The following is a 22,414-nucleotide window of genomic DNA, read 5'->3' on the forward strand; positions in this document are numbered from 1 at the left end:
AAATTGGCTAAGTGTCAACAGTTGGGGTCTGTCCCTACTGTGTGACCCAGTCCCCTCGTGGCGTCATTTTGACTCCATTCTCCGGTCCTACTGAGGCCAGCGGTGACAACTGTTTGGCTTGAGATTTCCCACCTTGAGGGGATGATTTAGCTCAGCCCTGCATACACTTTCTTCATTTTAGTAAGTCGTGGTTTTATTTTGAATAAGCCTCTTTCAACCTGTTAATATTAGTCTCAACTAAAATTAACCTTCCCCTAAATTATTCTCACCCAGAAGAAGCAAAGTAATTTTGAAAGTTAAATCAAAACAAAGCAATCTTGTGTGTCAAGCAGATAAAAATCGCAGACTGTGGTTACGGAGCGCCTCTACAGGAATCGCTTACATAAAGCTGATTTCCTCCAGTCTGGTTCCTGGTTCTGGAAGGAGCAAGGGAAGTGCTCCGGCCTTATCACAATTCCATCCCGTACAACGAGCCCCAGAGGGCTGTGTAAACAGTGGCGGAGAGGGAGCTCTGCTTGCAGCTGGCGTCTGTGAACGGCGATTGTGTCTGGGAAGGGGGCGCCTGTCCTCAGCCTGCCCCGTGGCCGGTGGTCCCGTGGATGTGTGTTGGAAAGCACCCCCGAGCCCTCCGGAGTGAGAAGGGGGTTGGTGGAGCGCTCCAGACAGAGCAGGGAGCTGGCCTGGGGTGTGGATTTCAGACCCGAACAGGGAAACTGGTCACAGGTCCTGACACGGAGGCAGATGTGCTCTGTTACCAGCTTTGGCTGCTCTGAGTTTACACCCTGCACTTACCCGCAAAACGGATTAGAGCTCGGAAGGTGGAAGACCCAAGGACCTCTGAGACCTTGAAATACCCTGGCCGTTTTCCTTTGGAACAGTTTCTCAGCTTGTCAGGATCCTATGGTGGGCCCCAGCAAACAGGGCTTTTCTATTTTTCATCGCTCTTTGCCTGCCACTCCGGGGTACTGGAGGGGCCAGTGGTTGACGCCGCCTGTGTCGGTGACCGTGGCCGCAGCACTGGACCAACAGCGCTTACCCAGCAGAGCTGCTCACCGACAGCCAGAGACACGGTGGCTCATCAATGCTCCACTTTATTTAGCTTCTTAGGGCAGATTACCCCGAATCACTGATTTCTCAAGTAAATGACAGCCACCCGAAACTCACCCTTGAGGGAGTCTGAAACATATTTGAATGTTGGTAACTTGGGCAGTAAGATGGTTACCTCGCATCCACCAAGTTCTTTCTTTCCTCTCTTCCCATCTGCTTTACCTGCGCCTCTCTTCACGGGACCCCCCGACTCCGGGACTTGGGAGTGGCTTTTCTCCAGCACCTGCGCAGAGCCGGTGGGGATAACTCGTTTTCCAATGGTTGCTACGTTTCCTGGTCAAGGCAGCTCCGGCCAGCGATGGCGTCACCTGTGGAAAGAATATGTGGTTTTTAGAAGGGGAAACAGTGCATCTATTTGACAGACCTGGGGCAGTTACTGTCTGCTAAGATTTCCACTACAGATGCAAGAAGAAAGTGTCCTCACACTTTCTGTCTGTCTGATTGTGGCAGCCCAGATTGAATGGGGGAATACAGGGAAAAATTGCAACTCACAAATAACCTTGTGAACGGTAAAAGCCTCCTTTATTCCAAAGAAGAATTTACAAGAGTTTACAATTAAAAAAAAAAAAAAGGGGGGGGGGGGAAACAGATTCAGGGATTCTCTTTGAGTTTTCCAAACATCCTTTTGGTCGCTTTAAAGAAAACCATCATTCGGTGTGCCTGCTGTGTATGCAGTGACGTCTCAGGGAAGAAGTGGCCCTTTAAGAGGCACCTTCATAGCTCTTCAGATGGGATTGTTTGTTCCCTTAAATATGGGTTCCCCCGCCAGCCCCCGAAATAAGTCGGGGCTGGAAAGTAAGGAGCTTTCCTTTTGTTGTTTCAGGTCTTTCTGAATAATCACCAAGCAGCCGAAGGTCACCCGCAAATGGTTATCTTACGACTGTTACGCCACATCATCCGTCTGGTGTGGAGGATGCAGTGACAGCGGGTTCCTCACGGAGCCGGGATGTGCAGACATTTTGCTCGTTCAGAGCGACAAGCCCAGCGCCTCGGTGTCTCGGTGCCCTTGCTGTGCAGCCCGAGGTCCCTCGCCGGAGGGGGCGGGCGGGGAGCCTGCCGGCGTGGCCCCGGAGAACACCGAGCTGCACGTGGACCTGACCTTGTCTTTCATCATCACCACGCGGCCGAATTTCTAACCGAAGCTTGTTGTGAATGTAAATGAGGGAGGATTGTCTTTTTAAACAATGTACAAATCATGGTTCTTTGGAGCAGGATTTTATGCAAGAATGGTGTTTACATGCCGTGTGTGTTTTTTTTTTTTGTTCCCACCTTCTTTGATAAGAACAGGTTTTTCAAAAAGGAAACGGAAACTTTTTAACCAACTTGTGAGTGATTTTTGTACTAAAATTTTAAGAACCTTTTGCCTACTCAGAGGATTGTGTAAACTCTGCAGTGGAAACTGAGCCAGCTGAATTATAAAGCTGCCTTAGTTTATTTTTAGAGGTCACCATACAGCATTTTTAAACAGGAGAGGTATGATGCAGCCCCTCCCTTCCCTGCCATTGCCTCTTGGACCTTTTTTTTTTTTTTAAGTCATTATTATTAATACCAAAAAAGTTCTTACGAAGTGGAACTGGTAAAAGGGGCAGAGGGGTCTCTTGTCAGCCTGTATTGACATGCCACTCCCATTTTGTAAATATCTACTTACCTCCTTAAATTCAGTTGCGTCTGTGGCAAAATTTCAGACTCTTCTTGTGTTTCTCCTTACGTCCTTTGGTGACGCTCCTCCAGCCTGTCGGGACCCTGATGCACACATTTGGTCCAGTGTATTTTCATGGTAAAAAGCATAATTGGGTCGGAACATGAGTTAGTATCTGCCTGTATCAGACACAGGTCTGTTGGTCTATTGGTAGCTTACTCACTGGGAGGTGCTCGATGTTGGTTTTCGTTTGGTTTTGATGGGCTTGTCGTTTAGAAGTGTTCTGAAGAGGTAATGGCGGTCATAACACAAGGGATGCACTGTTGGCTTTTCTGGATGCAGGCCTTCCCATATCGCAGGATGGACTCTTAGCCTAAGGCCCCCAGGTGGTTAACATGCCCACGTGCAGCCGAGTTCCCGTCGAGGTATCCAAGCTCGAGCCCTTGTGGGAACTGGTGCAGGCTATGGGCGGGACTTGAGACAGCTGTTTCCTGGGCATCCTGGCTTTTTGTCCAACTCAGAGTTCATCTGGCTTTTGATGGCTAACACTTGGTTCCCACTCTTTGAAATACAGACTTAATTCTGCTCTCGGCAGTTCTATTAAAAACCCCGTTGGACACAAGTCTGAAATGGTCCCTTGGCCTTCTGACAGATGTCTGTGTCACTTGTTCCACTTCTCTTGGGACGGCTGGATTTTGTCAGGCCCCCTTCATGCGGCCACTTCTGTTGGGGATGCCCTTCCTCCGCGCCTGCCATGATTATGGCAGAGAATGGAAGCCCACGAGTTGGTCAGTCTTTTCAAAGGCAGTTAAACTACTGGGGAGACCCAAGAAAGACAGATTAGGGAGCATTGAAAGAGGGGAGGTGGAGATCATTCTGTGAAGACCCCATCACTCTTATAGTTTTAGAAACCTCAGATCATTGAACAGCTTTTTAAAAAAGATACGTGATTTTTCAGATGAGTCAACAGTGCCAACAACAACTATCGTATTTGCTTTTGGCCCATCGAGAACCAGTGTTTTCACGTTATCAGTTGGAAAAATTGATTCATTTTTGTATCTTCATAATTTTATATAAGTATATATATATATATGTTGCATATACACTTTTTCCTTAGGTAGAGATATTTGACTCCAAATATTCTTCCTTCTAAAAGTTTTCTTTTCCCCAGATACCTTCTTGGGGTCTTGAATTGTTTAAAAGCTGTGTTGAGTCTCAGCTTGTGTCCTTGACATGTCTTGAACCCCTCTGCAGGGTCCTCAAGTCCACGCGGTTGTTAAGGTGGTTGGTGGAATTGCAGCCGTGGGCCTGCTGGACACACACACCAAAGACGTATTTGGTTCTGGGCCGCTCCCCTCCCAGGATCTCCATGCTCTATACGGGCCAGTCTCTCGGACTGGAGCACTTTATTCTGTTCCTTCAGCCCTGGTGCCCGGGGGCTGAGAGCTCGCTCACCCACGTGCAAGTTTACCTCGGGCTCGGCGGCCTCCAGGCCCCAGGGCTGGCCGTGGAAGCAGCTGGTGAGGAAATTAGAGATTCTATGAATTGTAGAAGTATTAAGAGGGTGTTGCCCCAGGACTTAAGAGAGGTGACTGGACGTCTCTGTACTGTACGTATCTGTTTATCAAGATGCCTCCCTGCAGAAAGTATACCCACTGTGGGTGTACCTTTGACTTCTTATTTTTCCTTTCTTTGACTTTTTATAGAGAAAAAAATAACTCAATCCCTTTTTGGAAACTGAATGCGGGTTTTGTGCCTTGACCACCTCGTCTCAACGTGAGGTTTGTAGAAAGTGTCCTGTGACTTTTCACAGAAATGCAATAAACACACACGAAATTAACTTCATGAGTGAATCTGCAAATTACCTGGACTCCTGTTTATGAAGAATTTTTTTTTTTTTCTTGGTTGTGGAGAAACCAGGTGAAAATTTCTTCCGAGTTAAAAAAAAAAAAAAAATGTACACAGTAGACGACAGCTTTCTCCTGTTTCCCCTTCTTAATGTTGTATATATTTTGACTATTTATTAGATTAGGAAGTCATATTTTACTTATCAACTGAGCCAAACGTCTGTGTGCAATTATTATGTTTCCTTTACCTTTCTTGTAAAATTTTGTACAGCATAAATGAGTAAAAAAAAAAAAAAAAAAAAAAAAAAATCACTGTTTTTACTAAACTTTTTCAGAATTGAGGATTGTAAATATTGTAGATTCTTTTTCTGTGTAATGTGTCCTACTGTTTCATAATGCTGTAACTTGTAGAGATGTTGTATATTTATTTCCAGCTTATTTAATGTCTTAAATTCTGAAAAGTGTTGACCTCCCTGACCCCTACCCCCTGCTGTCCTGTTAATTGCTTTAACTCTGAGGTGGCGACTGGTTAGCTCACTGCAGGCGACGTGGTCTCCCCCGGGGTGGCCCTCCAGCTTTGGTTCCTGGTATTTCTAGTCAAATGGGTTTAGATTCGTAGAGTTTGCTGTCCTCATGTTGAAGTTTGTGTTTAGACATCAATGAGAGACCATAAACCTAGCAGGCTGTCAACTTCTACTCTAGAGCTTTCCAGTGACTTTCTCTTGTTCCCCAACGGCTAGCTTCTCATGGAAGCACATGCTGTTAACTCCAGGCCATATTTTAAAGCCAAAATGTATACGTGTGTGTGTGTGTGTGTGTGTGTGTGTGTGTGTGTGTGTGCGCGCAAAAAGTTCGGGTTTTTCCATTACATCTTGTGGAAAAACCCGAACGAACTTCTTTTGGGCCAACCCAATATGTGTTATGGGCAGTTGGGAAGGATTTTTTTCCATTGAAAATTTATCCCTGACAATACCATGTTCAGAGAAATGGAAACGTCTTCTTCCGGAGGTGCTGTCGTGAGATTGTTGAGGGCAGGGGCCAGGCAGGATGAAGGCGCAGTAGGACCAGTGGCCCCTGCTTCCAGAGCGACTTCAGGACCTCCTCCCACCACTAACCCCTCACTGGCAACTGATGAGTAGTTGAGTTCCCGCCACCCGCTCTGTGGCTTCCTGTGCTTTGAGGTGCAGACTAAACCGTGTGTCTTCAGGAACTAATTGTACAGCCCCTGCCCTGAACCATTCGGTCCCTGCATTTGCTCCACCTGCTTCTTCAGGGTGACGCTTTCCTTCTGCTTCTCCAAAGCCTTCGAGAGAGGTTGGGGGCCCCACTGGACTGGCTGTGAAGAAGTGGAAGCTTGAAAGAGACTTCCTAGCGGTTCTGTGTCGATGGCTCTGTCATCCCTGCTGATTTAGCCTGGTGCCTGCGTGTGTCCACCCCGCACACGCGTTTGTGCAGGAATGTGACCGCGCGTGTCGCTAAACCAGCTGGGGTAACTCCTGTCCTGCTCCAAACAGCATTGTGTGCAAGAAGCAGCCTCAAGCTCCCGGCTAAGTAACTTGACTACTTTTATTTGGGAATTTCAGACTTTAGAAGCTCTCTTAACGTTTTATGTCCAGGTTCTGTGACCACTAGTTACTGTATCAGAACTCATCAGGTACTCATTTATAAATAGCACTGATCTGTCTGTATACTGATTCATCACTAACTTGTTTCCTAGGACCCAGCGTATGTAGCGTATGTATTGCAATTTCCCTGGCTTACTTGTGTTTTGCACTGATGAATTTTGACAGGGTAATTGCCACTTTACTTGTGCAATACTGCTGTAAATAACTGCAGATTTTTTTTTTTAAAGAAACTTAATCTTTTATGTTCTTAATGAATTTTATATAAATAAAACTTTCAACTAGTTTTGGTGAGCTGTTTGATTTGTTTCACGAAATGGTGGAGAAACAGCTGAAATCATATGGATATATACACGCCCACACTCTGCCCTTATCAGTCATACAATGTATTCCGGACACGCAGATTTCGTGAATTCTCGCTTGAAGTCAATTCTGTGTAGTATACTTAAAAGCAAACCACTCTTTAAAGTTTTGAAGTGGCTGGGGAGAGCGACTGCAAAGTTTTCTGCCCACGTAGTCAGGTATGACTCAGCACCTGGGGGTGGGGGGTGGCATTAGGTGACAGATCTGAACTGTATTGATGAGTGATTATAGCAGATACCCTGCCATCTCACCCCGTCTCATAGTTTGAAGAAAATTCAAAAGGATAGAAGTCTGGCTTGACTCTAGTAGAAAGCTGTTCTATAGCACCTGCTCGAAGCCACGAATCAACAGGTGCCTGGACCCGTGTGTGTGTGTGTGTGTGTGAGAGAGAGAGAGAGAAATCACTGCCATCTTATAAGGGTCCACGGAGTTTGGGGAGACCTGTGCTATGTGGTAGGTGAGAACTGGTTTAGGAATGGCAGAGAGAAATGAAAGGCTGATTTGGGGATATAGGTTATAAAATCCTAAATAAATTACATAATTTGCCACTTTTGCTCTGAAATAAGTGCTGGGAAAGTTAAAGCCTGGGTGAGCTTTGTTTTAAACTGGTAATAGATTAATGCTTTTCATTTTAATTAGGCAAGCAATACGTGTGTGTATATATACATTTATTTCAAATCAAGTGGTTGTTCTGGCTCATGTTCCTCATCTTGCTTCCTCAGCAAGGCAGGAGTTTGGATTTTTCCAGCCCATTTTCTCTGCTCTGTGTGTGTGTTTACTTATTCAGCAGTTTTGCTTTTCTGTAAACGCTGTACAGTCAGTATGTGGTTCTGACTTAGCGGTAGGTCATAGGTTTTTCCGTAGTGACTCCATTCTAACCACTGCACACAGGAGTAAAAGCTCCTTGCCTGGTGTCCTGCTATGGCTTTTCTGCATCTTCGGCGCTGCCTGGTCCATTCTTCGCCAGCCTGCAGGAGAGGTGCTGGGTGATGGTTCAGGGTGGTGGGATTAGCGGCTTCAACAGACTCACAGGTGCTGCCAAACTGGCTGTTCTGCTTCACACAACCACCCGCTGACATCTGCCAAGTGTCGCAAGACGATACCAGCCTGGAGGGGGAAGAGGGGTGCTGTTGTCTGAATTCAAATTTTCCACTTTCAAAGAGGATGATCTTTTCAGACATTGTTGGCATCTGCTTTTTTTTCTAAAGGCCTTTGCTTATTCTCAGTTGGGTTTTTTATTTTTCCTATTGATAATTAGCTCTTTGTATATTCTGGGTAAAAATCTCATATCTTGGAAATATGTTTCCTCCAGTCTGTTATCTTTTTTTCTCAACATTTTATTATGGAGATTTTCAAACATACAGAAAAGTTGAAAGGATGTACAGAGAACACCCATATACCCACCACTTAGATTCTACCTTTCACATTTTACTCTTACTTCCTTGATTCTGTATCTATCCATCCATTCTTGCATCTTACCTTGTGACGCATTTCAAAGGAAATCGTAGTCATCAGCAACCTTATCCCTAAATACTTCAACACGTATATCATTTAGAGTTCATTAATTTTTTATAAATTTTTTCTGAGATAAAATTTACAGGTAATAAAACAACTCTTAAGTATGCATTTGCTAAGTTTTGACCAAGGATGCAGATGTCACCCAAACCCCTGTCAAGATAAGGAGCATGACCGTCACTCCTGAAAGTTCCCTCATGCTCCCTCTCGGGCATCACAAGTCCCTCCCCTCTTGCCTCCAGGGGTGACCTCAGTTCTGATTTGATTTTTTTCCACCATAAATTAGTTTTTAGGAGAGTTTGAATGGGCTCATGCAGTATGTGGTCTTTTGTGTCTGATTTCTTTTTTGCTCAGCATAATGTTACAATCATCAGTAATTTCCTTTTTCTTGCTGAGTAGTATTCTACTGTATGAACAGACCACACTTTCTCTATTGTCTTATTAATGAACACCTGAGCTCTTACAGTTTGGGCTAGGATGAATAAACCTATGAATATTCTTGAACACATCTTTTTGTGAACGTAGATTTTATTCCACTGCATGTCTTCAAACTGCTGTGGTGTATTTGATGTCGTTCTCACCACTTTAGAAGTCAGATTTATTCATCTTACGTAGGTTTCTGTATTTTGTATTTTAAGAGCCCTTCCCTAGGCCAAAGTTTTAAATATATTTTGTGATATATTCTTTATGTAATGCCACGGTTTGTTTTCGTCTTTAACCCACCTGGATTTTTTTTTTTAATGATATAATGTGAATCTAACTTTATTTTTTTCCCCCATAGACAGCCAGGACTGTCCTCTTTTCTTCACGTGAAATGGCTCTTTGACATCTACCAAATTCTCCTATTATGTGGTTCTGTTTTTCAACTCTTCTTTTTTCCAGTGATCTTTTTGTTTTCATCTACATGATGCTAATTACTATGGTGTTGTAATATGTTTTGAATTTCTCATCTTTATTTTTCAAGACTGTCCTGGCCATTCCACATTTTGTCTTTCACATGCAGTTTGGAATTAGTTTAAGCATCTTGGAAAGTTCGGTGGGTGTCTTAATTTGGGATTGCAATGACCATATTCATTTAGGGAGCGTTGCCATTTTCCCAAGATGTTTTCCAAGGCAGTCAGCTCGTATTTTCATCTATTAGGCTTCTTTTTGATGCTGTTAGCGCGCTTGACTTTTCTTCCCACACATCCTGCACATTTCTTGTGAGCTTTTCTCTAGGGGGAGGGCTGGGGATCAGCCAGCATCCAGCCCACCCCCTCCCCCCTTTCTTATTGCCACCACAGTTGCTCGTTGTGTGCCTGCCCCCCACCGTTGCCTTCCACCTTTGAAACTATCCTTGCCCCCAGGACAGCCGACGGCAGCCGTGGCCTAAGCCGTGGCCCAATCCAGTACTCTTCCCCAGCACTTTGAACCTGGAGCAAGCGAGGCGAGAAGGGGCTGATGGGAGTGCAGCATCCTTGTAGCCGGGTAGACAGGGAGGCACATGTGCGTTCCCTGGCCGCGGTGCCTGCTGCCGGCGTGCCTGTGCCTGGTCTCCACGCTTCCTGTTTGTTCCTTGAGCGCAGGGCCCCTCCCATAAGTTCTCTCTGTGCTAAGTCAGATACTGTTGCTAACAGCCCGAAGCGCTGACTCATTCCTACCTGTCAGGAAAGACTGAGTCAAGGGTTGTTAGGAGTCCCCCTATAAACAGTACGAACTCAGAAGGTGTGAGGTGATCGATGGATGGTTAAAATTCCCCTTTGGGCGAGACCAGAGTGGGGCTGTGAGAAGAAGGGAAATGACAAGGCAAAAGGATGCTCTCTCATCGTCTCTCACGTCTACCACTGGGCCCCCTTTGCCTGAAACCTCTCTTTCCTGAGGCAAGCCCTAAGTCCTTAGGATAACTTAGTACCAAGAAGAAGATACAGTAGAAGGCCCTTGTTTCTGGCGTGTTATCCCGTGTATGACATGCATTTCCAAAAGGGACTCGAGAAGGGGAAATTATACTAGCTGCTCAGCTTGGTCTCCTTAAAGCAGATTTCGGGAGACTTAGCTCTATAGTAACCCGTCAATCTACTGACTAAACAAGATCAAACTTGGCGAACCATTGTCACAATACACCCTAAAGGTGCCATGTTCCATTGTAGGCTTTCCGGCCCGGAAGGACATCAGAGAGCTTATACCACCTCATTACATTTTTAGTCCTCTAGGTGGTCATTTGCCTGAACAGTTTATTCAATCCAAGTATGTGTATTAAGATCCCGCCATCTCCCAGGTGCAGATAAGAATATAAACGTGCTTAAAACTCAGACATGCTCAGGGTCTCAAGGCCAGTTAGCGGAAAGACCACAGTAGAATTCTGTACTGGAATCCCAGAGGGAGCTGTTTCCGGAGCCTGGAGAGTGAGAGACCTGCAGCTCCCCTGGGTGTCTCGCCCAACCCCCATCCGGCTCCCAGGGCCCTGCACCCTAACCCCCATCACCTATTGTGACAACTAACCATTGGGCACTTGGTATGTGTGAGGTCCTGTTCACAGCACCCCATCATCTCAGAACAAACAAACGGCCCTTTAAAGAAACCGCCGTTATGACCCCAGGTGCCGAGATAGGGAAACTGAGTCACGGGGCATTTAGTCTGCTTGCCCAGGGTCACCGAGCTCGTGGGTGGCAGAGCTGGGGTGTGAAGCCGGGCAGTGTGGCTCTGTCAGCGCACATAGGTCTACCTGCTCCTCCGTCCCCCTCTCAGGTCCCAGCGGAGCAGGTGTGGGAGGCTGAGGCCGGGCAGGGTCTGCCTTGGAGGGGATGCCCACCAGGCTGCCGGCCTCAGAAGAGTTCCGGGCATTCTGGGGACTCATGTCATTGTGGCCTGGTCCAAATCCACCTTGTAGGGGAGGGAGGGGCTGGGCACTCCAGACCCCAGGCTTTGCTTGCCTCTCTGGCCACCAGGGCATTTCAGCTTTGCCAATGGCTCACCTGCCTGTGGAGGCCCAGGTCCTGCATTTCTTGCCTCAGACCTACTGCAACTCTTGGTGACCTTGCCTGAGGGCCTGCTGTTGACGTGTGGGTTGTCCCAAGAGTGCTGGGTATGGCCTGAGCCTGCTGACTGCTGCCAGTTGCCCTGTAAGGCGTGGCCTCGGTCTGGGGGAAGCCGTGGCCCCCTCATTCTTTGCCCGCTGTCCCACTCATGCCACCACCGGGGAGGAGCAGCTCCCAGACATTTGTTCACATGTAAGGCCATGTTAGTGGTGGCATCCTGGTGCCAGGGTGATGGAGCAAAGGGGTCACAGAACCCCCAAGGGTGGTCTCTCCACTAGAACGTAGAGTGAGTGAGGTAGGTCCGGGACAGCCTGGTGTGTATCCATTGGGAGCAGGATCCACTCTCCCCCATTCGCCCTGGAACCTTTGCCCCCAGACCTGGAGCAGGAAGATGTTCCCAGAGCTTCCCCGGCCCGCAGCATCCTGCCACGCGATGCCTCTGCTCAAACTCTGCAGTGCCCAAAGCCCCTGCATGGTCAGTTCTCTTCTGCCTCTTACATCTCACTGGCCTGCTCACTGTTTCATTTGTTTTTCTGCTCATTGTTTGTTTTCTTTTCTAAGACTTTTTTTTTTTTTGATGTGGACCATTTTTAAAGTCTTTATTGCATTTATTACAATATTGCTTCTGTTTTACGTTTTAATATTTTGGCTGCGAGGCATGTGGGATCTTAACTCCCCAACCAGGGACCGAACCCGCACCCACTGCATTGGAAGGCGAAGTCCTAACCACTGGACCGCCAGGGAAGTCCCCTCTTCTCTCTTTAAAAAAAAAAAAAAATACGTATGGAGGTACAAATACACACAGTCAAGTGCACAGTTTTCTCGACAAACTTTGACTCATGTCTATAGCTGAGGATTCATCTCCCCGATGAGAATGCAGAATCTGACCAATTTAAAGGGACAGCAGCTCAGTCCTGCTGCCCAAGGCCCAGGCTCACTCCTGCCCTGTCCTCTTGCTCTGGGGCCCCTGGGCCGGGAGCCATCTCTGCAGAGGCATGAGGAGAGGCTGGGGTTCTGGCTGGGGTCCCCCAAGGGCATTCAGCGGCCTCTTAAGGCCCCTCTAACAGGAAAGGAGAACCTGTGGCTCTGTCAGTAACTCTTCCCCCTGTTATTCAACCCTGACCTTCATGTCAGTATGTGTCACTTATTTGTGCTGAGAAGCCTGACACAGAAAGCCCTGGATGTGGAAGATCTCTGGCTTTTTTTTTTTTTTTCCTATACATTTATTTATTTACTTATTGATTTTTGGCTGCGTTGGGTCTTCCTTGCTGTGCTCGGCCTTTCTCTAGTTGGGGAGAGCCGGGGCTACTCTTCGCGGTGCGTGGCCTCTAGGCACGTGGGCTCAGTAGTTGTGGCTCGCGGGCTCTAGGGCGCAGGCTCAGTAGTTGTGGTGCACAGGCTTAGTTGCTCCGCGGCATGTGGGATCTTCCCGGACTAGGGATCGAACCCGCGTCCCCTGCATTGGCAGGCGGATCCTTAACCACTGCGCCAGCAGGGAAGTCCCTTGGCTCATTTTCTTAAAAAGTAAATCCTTTCTGTTACCTTGACATCTGAATCACTGGAAGAGGAGAGCCAGGCGCCAAAGCTTTCTCAGTCATTGGATAGCATTCTGAAAAGCTATCTGGGGAACAAACATTTTTCCTTCTTCTGTCAGCATCTAGGAAATCTCTATCCCATTTAAGTGTAGGTGAAAGGATTTTATTGTCTTTAATTCAAATAGTCTGGAAAAATCTTGCCTTCATTCCTTCACGTATTCATTTGACCAACAAGTGTTTATTGAACATCTATTATGTACCAGACATGATTGATTCCAAGTGCTCAGGACTCAGCAGGAACCAGGCTGCTGAGACCCCTGCCCTCCTGGGGCTTACATTCAGTGGGGCTGAGGGGCGTAAGACAAACAGGTGAATAAGATGAGCAGATGGTGAAAGGTGCAGGAAATAAACACGTTCAAGTGTAGGGGAGCAGGTCTGGTGATGCAGCGGGTCTGGTGGTGCAGAGGGTCTGGTGGTGCAGCTAAAGCAAGGAAGGCCTTTCCTCTGAGCCCTCAGGATGATCCAGGAGCAGCCAGCCAAGAGCTGGGAGAAGAGACCAGACGGAGGGACCAGAGCCGTGGAAAGGAGGCCGGGAACAAGCAACGCAGGGAACAGTTGGGGGCTGGGCTGCAGGGCCAAGCGGGCCACATCCTAGAGACGGGCTCCCTTTAAATTCACAGGGCAGTGGAGGCCTTCTGTTACAGAGCCAACATAATCCAATCTGAATTATTTGAGAAAGACTCCTCTGAATTCCAGACTAAGGGAGATTGAAGGGACATGATGGCTGACTGTGATGTGTGATCAGGGATTTTCCTTTTGCCATAAAGGACACGATTGGGACAAATGGTAAAATCTGAATCAAATATGTAGGTTAGATAATAGTATTGCATCAAGGTTACTATCCTGATTTTGACCATTGAACCACAGTCGTTTAAGAGAATGCCCTTATTCTTAGGAGACACACACTGAAGTATTCAAGGGTGAGGGGCGTTGCCTGTCTGCAGTTTACTCTTAAACATTCAGAGAAACATATCATAGGCATACATGTGGGCTGTATCTTGGGGGTGTGGGAGAAGGATGAAGCAAATGTGGCAAAATGTCAACCTTTGGGGAATCTGGGTGGGGACTGTAAGGAAATTGTTTACACTATTTTGCAACCTTTTTGTAAGTCAAAATAAATTTTTATTTTATGTCAAAATAAAAAGTGAAAAATTTAAGACCCCTCTGGCTGCACCTGGATGGTGGTAGTGAACAGAAGTGTAGGTGCAGGGGACGGTCAGGGGTCCTCCCAGGAGGCCTGGGACCTGGTCCTGGACCTGAATGGAGAGAGAGATGCTCGAGGCGAGAGGAGACAGGTCCTCCCAGTGAAGAGAGAGAGAGAGGACAGGATCCTAACTGCGGACTTTGGCCAGAGTGATGGGTGAGAAGAGGAATAGGCTGGGGAGGGCTGGGAGCGGAGGGCTCGTGGAGAGTTCTGTTCTTTTGAGCTGCCAGCTCAGCTCAGGGCTGATCCAGAAACAGTGTTATCAGCTCGTTTTAAAGGGTAAATGTTGGGTTTGGGGAAAGAAATCCCAGCCAGTTGGACGGTAAACCACTGGCTGCTTGAAGAAAGGCTGCAGCGTGGATATTTAGGCATTTACTTTAATGAAACACTTTTTGCAAAACACAAAGGGAGGAAACGGGGTCTTTCATCATGAGATGGAGGACGGTCCATGCCACCCTTGCGACCCATGCAGAGCATCTACTGAACACGGGCCGGATGGTGCATGGGAAGCGGGGTGGGGAGTCCTCAGCCTTGGAGGACATCAGACTCGCCCAGGGGGTTTTTACAAAATACCCACCTCTTCAAAACTCCAGTGGGATTCCAGTGCAGGATTTTTTTTTTAAAGCTCCCTATCCGTGATCGAGCGTGGCAGGGTCTGGGAGCTTACTCAGGACTCCCATGGGTGACTTCAGAAACCCTGGGGCCGGCAGCAGCATCGACGGGTGAGTGCATCACCCGGGGAGAATTCTCTGCAGGACACCACTCAGGAAGGGGCTTTCTGTTTGTTTCAGTTTCTCTTGTAGTTGCAAAATGTTCAATCCTCATTTCTGTCTCCCTCTGCCAGTTTGCGCTGGCACAGACATCCACGTGTCCTGCCAAATTCAGGGTGAGTGGGAGGACAGAGTGGGCAGGAGGGCCCAGGGCCAAGGCCACGGCCTGTTGTAGGTGAGGCCGCCCTAGTCTGTGTGCCTGGGGAGAGCCCCGTCCATCATCAGGTAGGACAGAGCCTCCTAATGACAAAGCCAAAGGGCTCGGCGAGGTCAGAGACGTGGGAAGGGGCTGCCGACTGGGATCCGCAGGGGCAGAGGTGGGATGGAATCAGCGTGCAGAGCAGGTAACGAATGAAGGTGTGAGTGGCAGTGAGCTTGACCCCAGCTCTCTGCAGCTCGGTGGGCGTGGCATGTGAGGGCATCTTGGAATTGTGTGGAAGTATCATGGTCCCATGAGAAGCAAAGGCACACAGCATGCCCTGAGAGTGTGCGCTTAGGTATGAGGTCTGAGTACTTAGAGGGGAAACATGGCCACCTGTGCTGGGGGAGACATCACAGCCCATGTTGCCCCCAGTTGGAATAGCGGCTCTTCAAAGAGATGTCAGCTTGGACTTGCTCAGTGCTGTGCAAGTATGCTGTGTCAGCTGTCCCAGAAACTGCCCTGGGCGACCCTCCACGGGCTCAGCCTTGGCCCCTCCAAGTCCCTCCCTGGGCTCCACTCCTGATCCCCAGGGGCTTCAGGCCTGACTCAGGCTCCCAGTCACCGAGCTCTGGGGCCGGCCTTCTGTTGGCTTGCAGGTAAATGCCCTCGTCTCCGCCAGGGGATTTTAATAACTACACTGCAATTGTGTCTCTCTGGCCTTTGAACTGTAAGAGTCAAGGCAGACCCCTGGTCCAGCATGGTCCCTGGCACCTGGTGCACACTCAACACGTGACCGTGGGATGGGCAGGTGGCGATTAAATGTCCGATTAGGATTCGTGGCAAATCCTCTTTTCTGAAAGCCCGAGTTTGTTCTTGGCCGCAGAGCACAATTTACACTTTTGGCCACTTAAAAAACGAGTAGTGAGAACCCTGGGCTGATTCAGATTACAAACTTCTTTCTTAAGAGGCAAGTCCAGCCTTTGGCCAAATGGTTCTCCTTTTAGGGCCCCTTTTTGCTTCATGGTCGTCCCTTCCTCCTTCCACACCCCACCTGCTCAGGCTCCGGGGCCACTAGGTTCCTCTAAACCCCTTCCTTTAAAAGCTGCTGCCAGAGCCATGGTGCTGGCAGGGTTCTGACAAATCACGTCCCCTGGAGGACAAATGAGACTGATAATGGCTTGATGAAGGTAGCCTCTTGCAACTCTGGTGACACGTGCATTTTGGAAAATTAAGCTGCTGTCTAAACTCAGTGGCTATAGTATGAAACAGAAGTCTTCATTGGTCCTAAGAAAATGACACTTTGATTGAACTAAATCCCAACAGTCTGGGCTGTTTCCTGGACTACCCCAGGCTCACTCCGGCATCACAGGCTTGCCGTCCCCTCTTCCTAAAGTGCTCAGATATGCACAGGGTTGGCTTTTTTAGGTTTCTGCTCAAATGTCACCTGCCTGGCCTTCCCTGCCACCCCATTCAATCCCACCTTCAGTTTCATCCTCTGGGCAGTAAGGCTTTGCACGCACTCTCGGAGCCCCAGCTTGAGTGTGTGTTAGAACTTGGGGCGCTGGAGCTTGGAGGGGCCGTGGGACAAGAGGGAGGGACCTGGGTCCTCACCTCTGGGGGTCTGGTGATTGGCAAGGCCTGGGCTGTCTGCTCTGTGAGAACTAGGGGTGTGGGGACCCCATCCCTTGCTTCCTCAGCATCACACATAGTAGGTGTGGAATGACGTAGTTCTCACTGTAGCCAAAGAGTGTGGCAACCCGGGCACCCTGACACGTTAAGAGAGCACTCAGCTGGGTGGAAAGAGGAGAGGCTCCCCATCTCCCTCCAGACCCCTGATAGCCTCCCTTTGTGGGACCCGGTCATGTGTGGGCTTTTATTATGCATAGATGGGGAACATCAAGGCAGAAGTTTCTTAAAACTTCCTTCCAGAAGAAATTGGGCTTAAAATACTTGCCCAGCAGATGGCCAGGGCCGCCCTGGAACACTGCATCTCTTATCTGACAGCTGTCCGCGAAGAGGCCGCTGGGAGCTGTTCTCAGAGCATCAGAGAGACTGGGCTTTGGGCCATCCTCACGGGTCACGGCCCTGTTGCCTCCATCTGGGCCCAAGCCATGGGACTGACCTGCCTGGTAGGGCTCTGAATGTCTAGACAGACAGACAGGCTGAGATGAGAGAGGACACACTTGCCCCCCGTGGCTGAAACCTGGTATGGGGCCAGCATGGTCGAGTATACATGGATCAGGGGAGGGGGATGGGAGGGCTGGGCCCAGAGGTCAAGTCTACACCGGGATCTGAAACAGTGGGAAGGAGCCCTGTTTGGATTAACACACACATTCCTGGGCGGCAAATCCCCTTTTCTAAAAGCATAAACACCTGGGAAGGCAGACATAAAATCTGAAGGACTTTGGCCTCTGTGACTTGTGTATGTCAACTTGTATCAGCAATACCACCCTGACTTAAAAATAATCCCCAAGGCAAGAACAAAACACTTTCACTGTTATAAAAACTGGACTAATATTACATTTTTTCCCCTGAAATTACTTTTCAGAGTTCATAAGTATACCTACCTTATGAGGAGGAAGGAAACAGCATTCATAGGACAGAGTACAAAATTTTTTTGGATTATTTATGCTTTTTTTAGGGTTTGATTCTGAACCCTTTGAAGAAGTGAAAGACTATATAAAGTAAGTTGGATGGTTTCTTTCCAAGAAACATCAAATGAAACTCCAGTTTCAGAGAGACAATTCTTCACCAGTGTTCCCAAGTGCCAAGAACCTTCTTTTTCATGTTTTCTGACTGAAAGTTATTTGCCTTAAGCCTGCCATGATTTTCAGTTGAAAATATCTGCAGAGGAAGCAAACCTGGCCGGTGAGTGTCAGAGGCTTCATTCCCCATGACTGAGAAGGATCAAATGCTGGTCCAGAGGAGAGCTGTGGGTACTGCTCAGCACAGAGTCAAGTTCTCAAGGGTCCAGCTTTGAAACTGACAAGATATTGACCTGTGCTGATCAATCAGACAGCCTGGAGCCCCAACACTGCCTCTTCCGGGCTGCCTTTTCCCCACCCTAGGCCCGCTCTGTGAGTTAGTTCTCATTAAAGCTAGCAGATGACTCAGAGCTCCACAGAGGGCCAGCCTCTCTCCCCGCACGGCTGTGCCCCAAGTCTGCAGAACCCGTGCGGGTCCAGACCCAGCCTGTGGCCAGCCGAGGAAGGGAAACCTCCTCAATCGCATCAGCCTCTCAGTGAACCACATTCTGAAGACACACCACCCTCTCCTTCTCTGACGTTATCATGTCTGATGCTGGGGGCTGCTCTGGACATTTGTCCCTGTCATGTTTCATATGTATGTGTGTATTTGTGCCAACTGCCCATCTGTGACCGTTGGTAGCAGCGTCTCTTGTTGAGTCTGAATACAGTGATCAAAGGCTATGCCTAAGAAAATAATAACCAACAGCACAAAGCAACACTTATGCCAAAAGAATGTCCCTGTGTGCATGCATGCGTGCGTGTGTGTGTAAACATGCCAGTATGGTGGAGGTTGGGAGGGACACTCTGATATTTATTGGTCACCTCATTGCACCTGAAATTTTCATGTACTTTCTTCTTTAATGCCCATGTCAGTTTCCAAAGGTAACAATTATCACCGCCCAGACACATGTGTGTATTAGATTTCTAGAGCTGCTGTAACAAATTACCACAAACTTGGTGGCTTAAAGCAACAGAAATTTACTCATTCACAGTTCTAAAGGCCAGAAATCCAAAATCAAGGCGTCGGCAAGACTGTGCTCCCTCCGAAAGCTCTAGGGGAGAATCCTTCCTTGCTGCTTCTGGCTTCTGGTACCATAAGCTAGGCACCCCTCGGCTCATGGCTGCCTCACTCCTACCTCTACCTCCATTGTCACATGGCCTTCCCCTCTGTGTGTCTTGTGTCTCCTTTCTGTCTCTTGTCATGGGATTTAGGGCCCTCCCAAGCAATCCAGGACTGTCTCATCTCAAGATCCTTGACTTAATTACATCTGCAAAGACCCTTTTCCCAAATAAGGTCACATTTATAGGTGCCGGGGATTAGGACATGAACCTGTCTTTGGGGGGCTACAATTCAACCCACTCCACAGGGTGATATTTAACACTTACTGGCACTTAATTTGCCCCAGGCACTGTTTGGTGCTTTATCTGAATTATCTCGTTTAGTCTTCACAGTGACTTGAGGAGACAGGTACAAATTATTGTCCTCGTTTTTACAAGTGGAGATACCGAAGTGCCGAGAAGGGAAATAAGTCTCCGGGGTCATGCATCTGGAAAGTGGCAGAAGCTGGGCAGTGGTGCTGCAGAGCCTGCTGGGAACCCCACAGCCCGGCCTGGCTCTCAGAGCTCACGCATGGCTGCGCCTTCCTCCTGGTCAGGGCTTTCTGTCCTCATCCTTGGTGACATCTGCATCCTATCAGATGGACCGTGCAGCACCTCAACCCACCCTCCTCTGGCAGCCTCTCCCTGGGCTCCTCAGGGACCCTTTCCTTCAGTCAAACCTGGACCACCTCATCCTTCCCATCCTCAAATCTGGATTCCAGACACAGGTCGTCATCCTCCCCTGCCTGCCACTCAAGTTCCCCCACTGCCCCATTCCTTCCGTTTCAATGCACTGAGCCCCACCCCTGCCCCAGGCCGCCCCGCTGGCCTCTCTTCCCTTCCCATCCAGCCTCTGCTCCAAGGTGGATTCCCTCAGCAACTCAGCCTTTCTCTTGTAGGTTACAGCCCCTTGGCAAAATACCAGCCCTAAATGAACCCTCCCATCTGCCTTCTTCTTGCCTGCAGCAGAGCTGTTGGGGGATAATCACACAATCGGGTTGGCTGCTTTGCTCTAAATTCAGGATCTCAGTCTGGGCACATCCAGCAGTACCGCCAGGCAACCCCCCAGCTCTCTCTGCCAGTCCGCTGTCCCACTCCCACACGAAGACGATGCTCTCACACCTCCTCCTCCGCCCCTGCACTCTCCCTCCAGTTCGAAACTCTCATCTTCCCAGCACCAAACTCACCACCCCACCCAGATAGGCACCTCTTCTGCTTCTTCCTTCCTAGATGGATGGAGAAAAGTCTCTCCACCTGTGCTCTGGATTCACCCCTCCAGCTACTCAAGAACTTCGCTCCCTCGGTGGTGTCCTCTCCGCCTTTCACACGGCTCTCCTCCTTTCTCAGACATGCCCCCCTAGTCCTCCTACAGCCAGCTCCTCCCCTTGACAGCCACCTCCTGATTCCTCGATTCTCTTTCCAAGTCCAATTTCTCCAGAGTTTGATGCACACACATGGTCCCCACTTTCTCAACCCCATGCACTCCAGACCCCACTGCAGCCTGGCTCTGTTCCCGATGCTCTCCTGACACCACTCAGTCAGGGTCACCCATGACCCCCATCTGGCTGGGTCCAGCCCCACTCTGGGACTTCATCTTAGTCCTTTGTCTGCGCCTTTCTTCTGGAAACACCCTGCTCTCCCAGTTCCCATGCTGAACACTCTCCCAGGTTTCCTCCTTCACTGGCCAGTCCTTCATGGGGTCCTCCTTTTTCTGACCCCTAAATATTGGTCTTCCTTAGACCCCCTTGGGCCCTCTCTCTTCACTTTCCACCCTCACTTCCCAGGTGATGCGGTGCAGTGCCCTGGATTTAAATACCATTCTTATGCCAATGGTCCCACGTCTGTATCCCCCACCTGGACTTCTCCTTGGAGCTTCCTTCAGATTTGCAGATTCCACTGCCCACTGCCATCTCCACAAGATCTCAGACATGGCAGAATTAGCACATCCAGAGCAGACGCAGTTTCCCCCTCCAGACCTGCTCCATCCTTTCCCTAGACTTTCCCATCTCGGTCAATGTCACCCCCTCCCCAGGTTTTATAACCCTCTCTTTCTCCTTCTCCCTTCTTACCGACTTGCTCTCTAAAATATATCTTGAATCCACCCTTAACACAGCCTGGAAGACACAGCTCTGCCTCCCCAGCCTCAGCTCAGAACACTCTCCAGAGACACTACTCTTCTTTCTGTTTCTACTTCCCTTCCCCACCCAAGCTCGTTCCCACTTAAAGGTCTTGCACACACCATTTTTCTTACCTGGAATGTTCTCTCCTGTTCTTCATCTAAGTGTTAGTTTCCAAGGTTGCCCATTGGAAGTGACTGTCGCTAACCACCCTGTGTAAAGTAGGCCCCTCTGGACTTCTTCATTTCTGCCCCTCAGCTATTTTCTTCATCAACATCACGACTTCAAATTGTTTTCTTATTTGTGTTGTGACTATTGTGGTTGACTTTCTCACTTGAATAGAAGATGCAGGGGAGGCCAGGGGATTGCTCACAATACATCTTCAGGACATGGAACAGTGCCTGACCCGTTACAGATGCTGAGTGAAGGACTGAATGATTGAAGGAAGAAAACCGGGATTCTAACCACATCTGTCTGATTTCAGAGCTTTGCTTTCTTCTCACATTCCACATGGTAGTCAGAGAGGGCTTCCTGGAGGAAGGGAGGTGGATCCAGAAGGATGAGACCCCCATCCTTTGTGCCTTACCTTCTGATCACACCAGGTCCCATACTGCTCAGCCCCAATCATGACGAAATGGCTTTTTTAAAAAATAATAATAATTGCTATCATTTTTTTAAAATTAATTAATTTATTTATTTATTTTTGGCTGTGTTGGATCTTCGTTTCTGTGCGAGGGCTTTCTCTAGTTGTGGCAAGCAGGGGCCACTCTTCATCGCGGTGCGCGGACCTCTCACTATCACGGCCTCTCTTGTTGCGGAGCACAGGCTCCAGACACGCAGGCTCAGTAGTTGTGGCTCACGGGCCCAGTTGCTCCGCGGCATGTGGGATCTTCCCAGACCAGGGCTCGAACCCATGTCCCCTGCATTAGCAGGCAGATTCTCAACCACTGCGCCACCAGGGAAGCCCTGACGAAATGGCTTTGAGTCTGAGCTGAACTTGTCTCTCCCGTACACCTAGCCTGTGAAAGAAAGAAATTGGATACCAGCTCTTCTAAGACTGCTGCCAGCACCTTCTTTTCCAGGCACAAGCGTTTTCAAACACTTCTATCCTCCAAGCTCCTCCCACCTGCAGCTACCTCCAGGGTTACCCCAGCATCTGGTCCATTCCTCAGCATCCTCTAGGTCCTGCTTAGCCTTCAAGGTCCAGCCCCAAACCTCCTCCTGGAACTCTTACCCAACCCTTCCTGAGGACCCTTAGTTCCTCAGGCACGTCCCTGCTGTCTCCTGTGTCAGGATTTTGCTTTTCTCCCAGGGACTGGCTCTGTCTTGCTAGTTTCTCAGGACTGCAATTAACAACCAAACCCCAGCACACAGTGGCTTAACACTGACTGGTGGGCATTAACAGGCAAAGGGATGGGGTTTCATACTGCAGGTCCACCGTGATTTGGTGAGAGGCTCTGCTCCCCATCTTCCTCATTCAAGGACACAAGCTGATGAGCCTCTACCCTCTGGAGTGTTGCCAGGCATCATGGTGGGAGGAAGGGAGTGTGGCATCAGCTCTCCCCAAGCATCCACCCAGAAGTGCTCCGTGTCACTTCTGCTCCCATATTACAGGCCAGAGGCATCACAGGGCC

The 22,414-nt window shown here is 48.9% G+C and overlaps 1 protein-coding gene and 1 non-coding gene across 10 annotated transcripts in view; both read left to right on the plus strand.

The window, feature by feature from the left end:
• BCL2L11 (BCL2 like 11) overlaps positions 1-22,414 on the plus strand; it is a 155,059-nt gene that overhangs the window by 40,102 nt on the left and 92,543 nt on the right. For 7 of the 9 annotated variants that reach the window (XR_009009883.1, XM_007197372.2, XM_057557989.1 and 4 more), the window contains one exon: positions 1,931-5,413. The exons of 1 other annotated variant lie outside the window; for it this stretch is intronic. Coding sequence is in view for 6 of the 8 variants with exons in the window: in XM_007197372.2 (XP_007197434.1) it covers positions 1,931-2,029 (99 nt within the window). In the remaining 2 variants the exon portion in view is untranslated. Of the gene's footprint in view, positions 1-1,930; positions 5,414-22,414 lie in introns of those variants that run through there. One more of the 9 variants, XR_009009884.1, reaches the window with a different exon arrangement.
• Positions 1,453-1,583, plus strand: LOC114235910 (small nucleolar RNA SNORA31). Its single transcript, XR_003621980.1, has one exon. It is a non-coding gene; the product is annotated as a small nucleolar RNA SNORA31 (small nucleolar RNA).

The sequence above is a fragment of the Balaenoptera acutorostrata genome, chromosome 12 (assembly GCF_949987535.1).
Source record: "Balaenoptera acutorostrata chromosome 12, mBalAcu1.1, whole genome shotgun sequence".
Classification (NCBI taxonomy): domain Eukaryota; kingdom Metazoa; phylum Chordata; class Mammalia; order Artiodactyla; family Balaenopteridae; genus Balaenoptera; species Balaenoptera acutorostrata.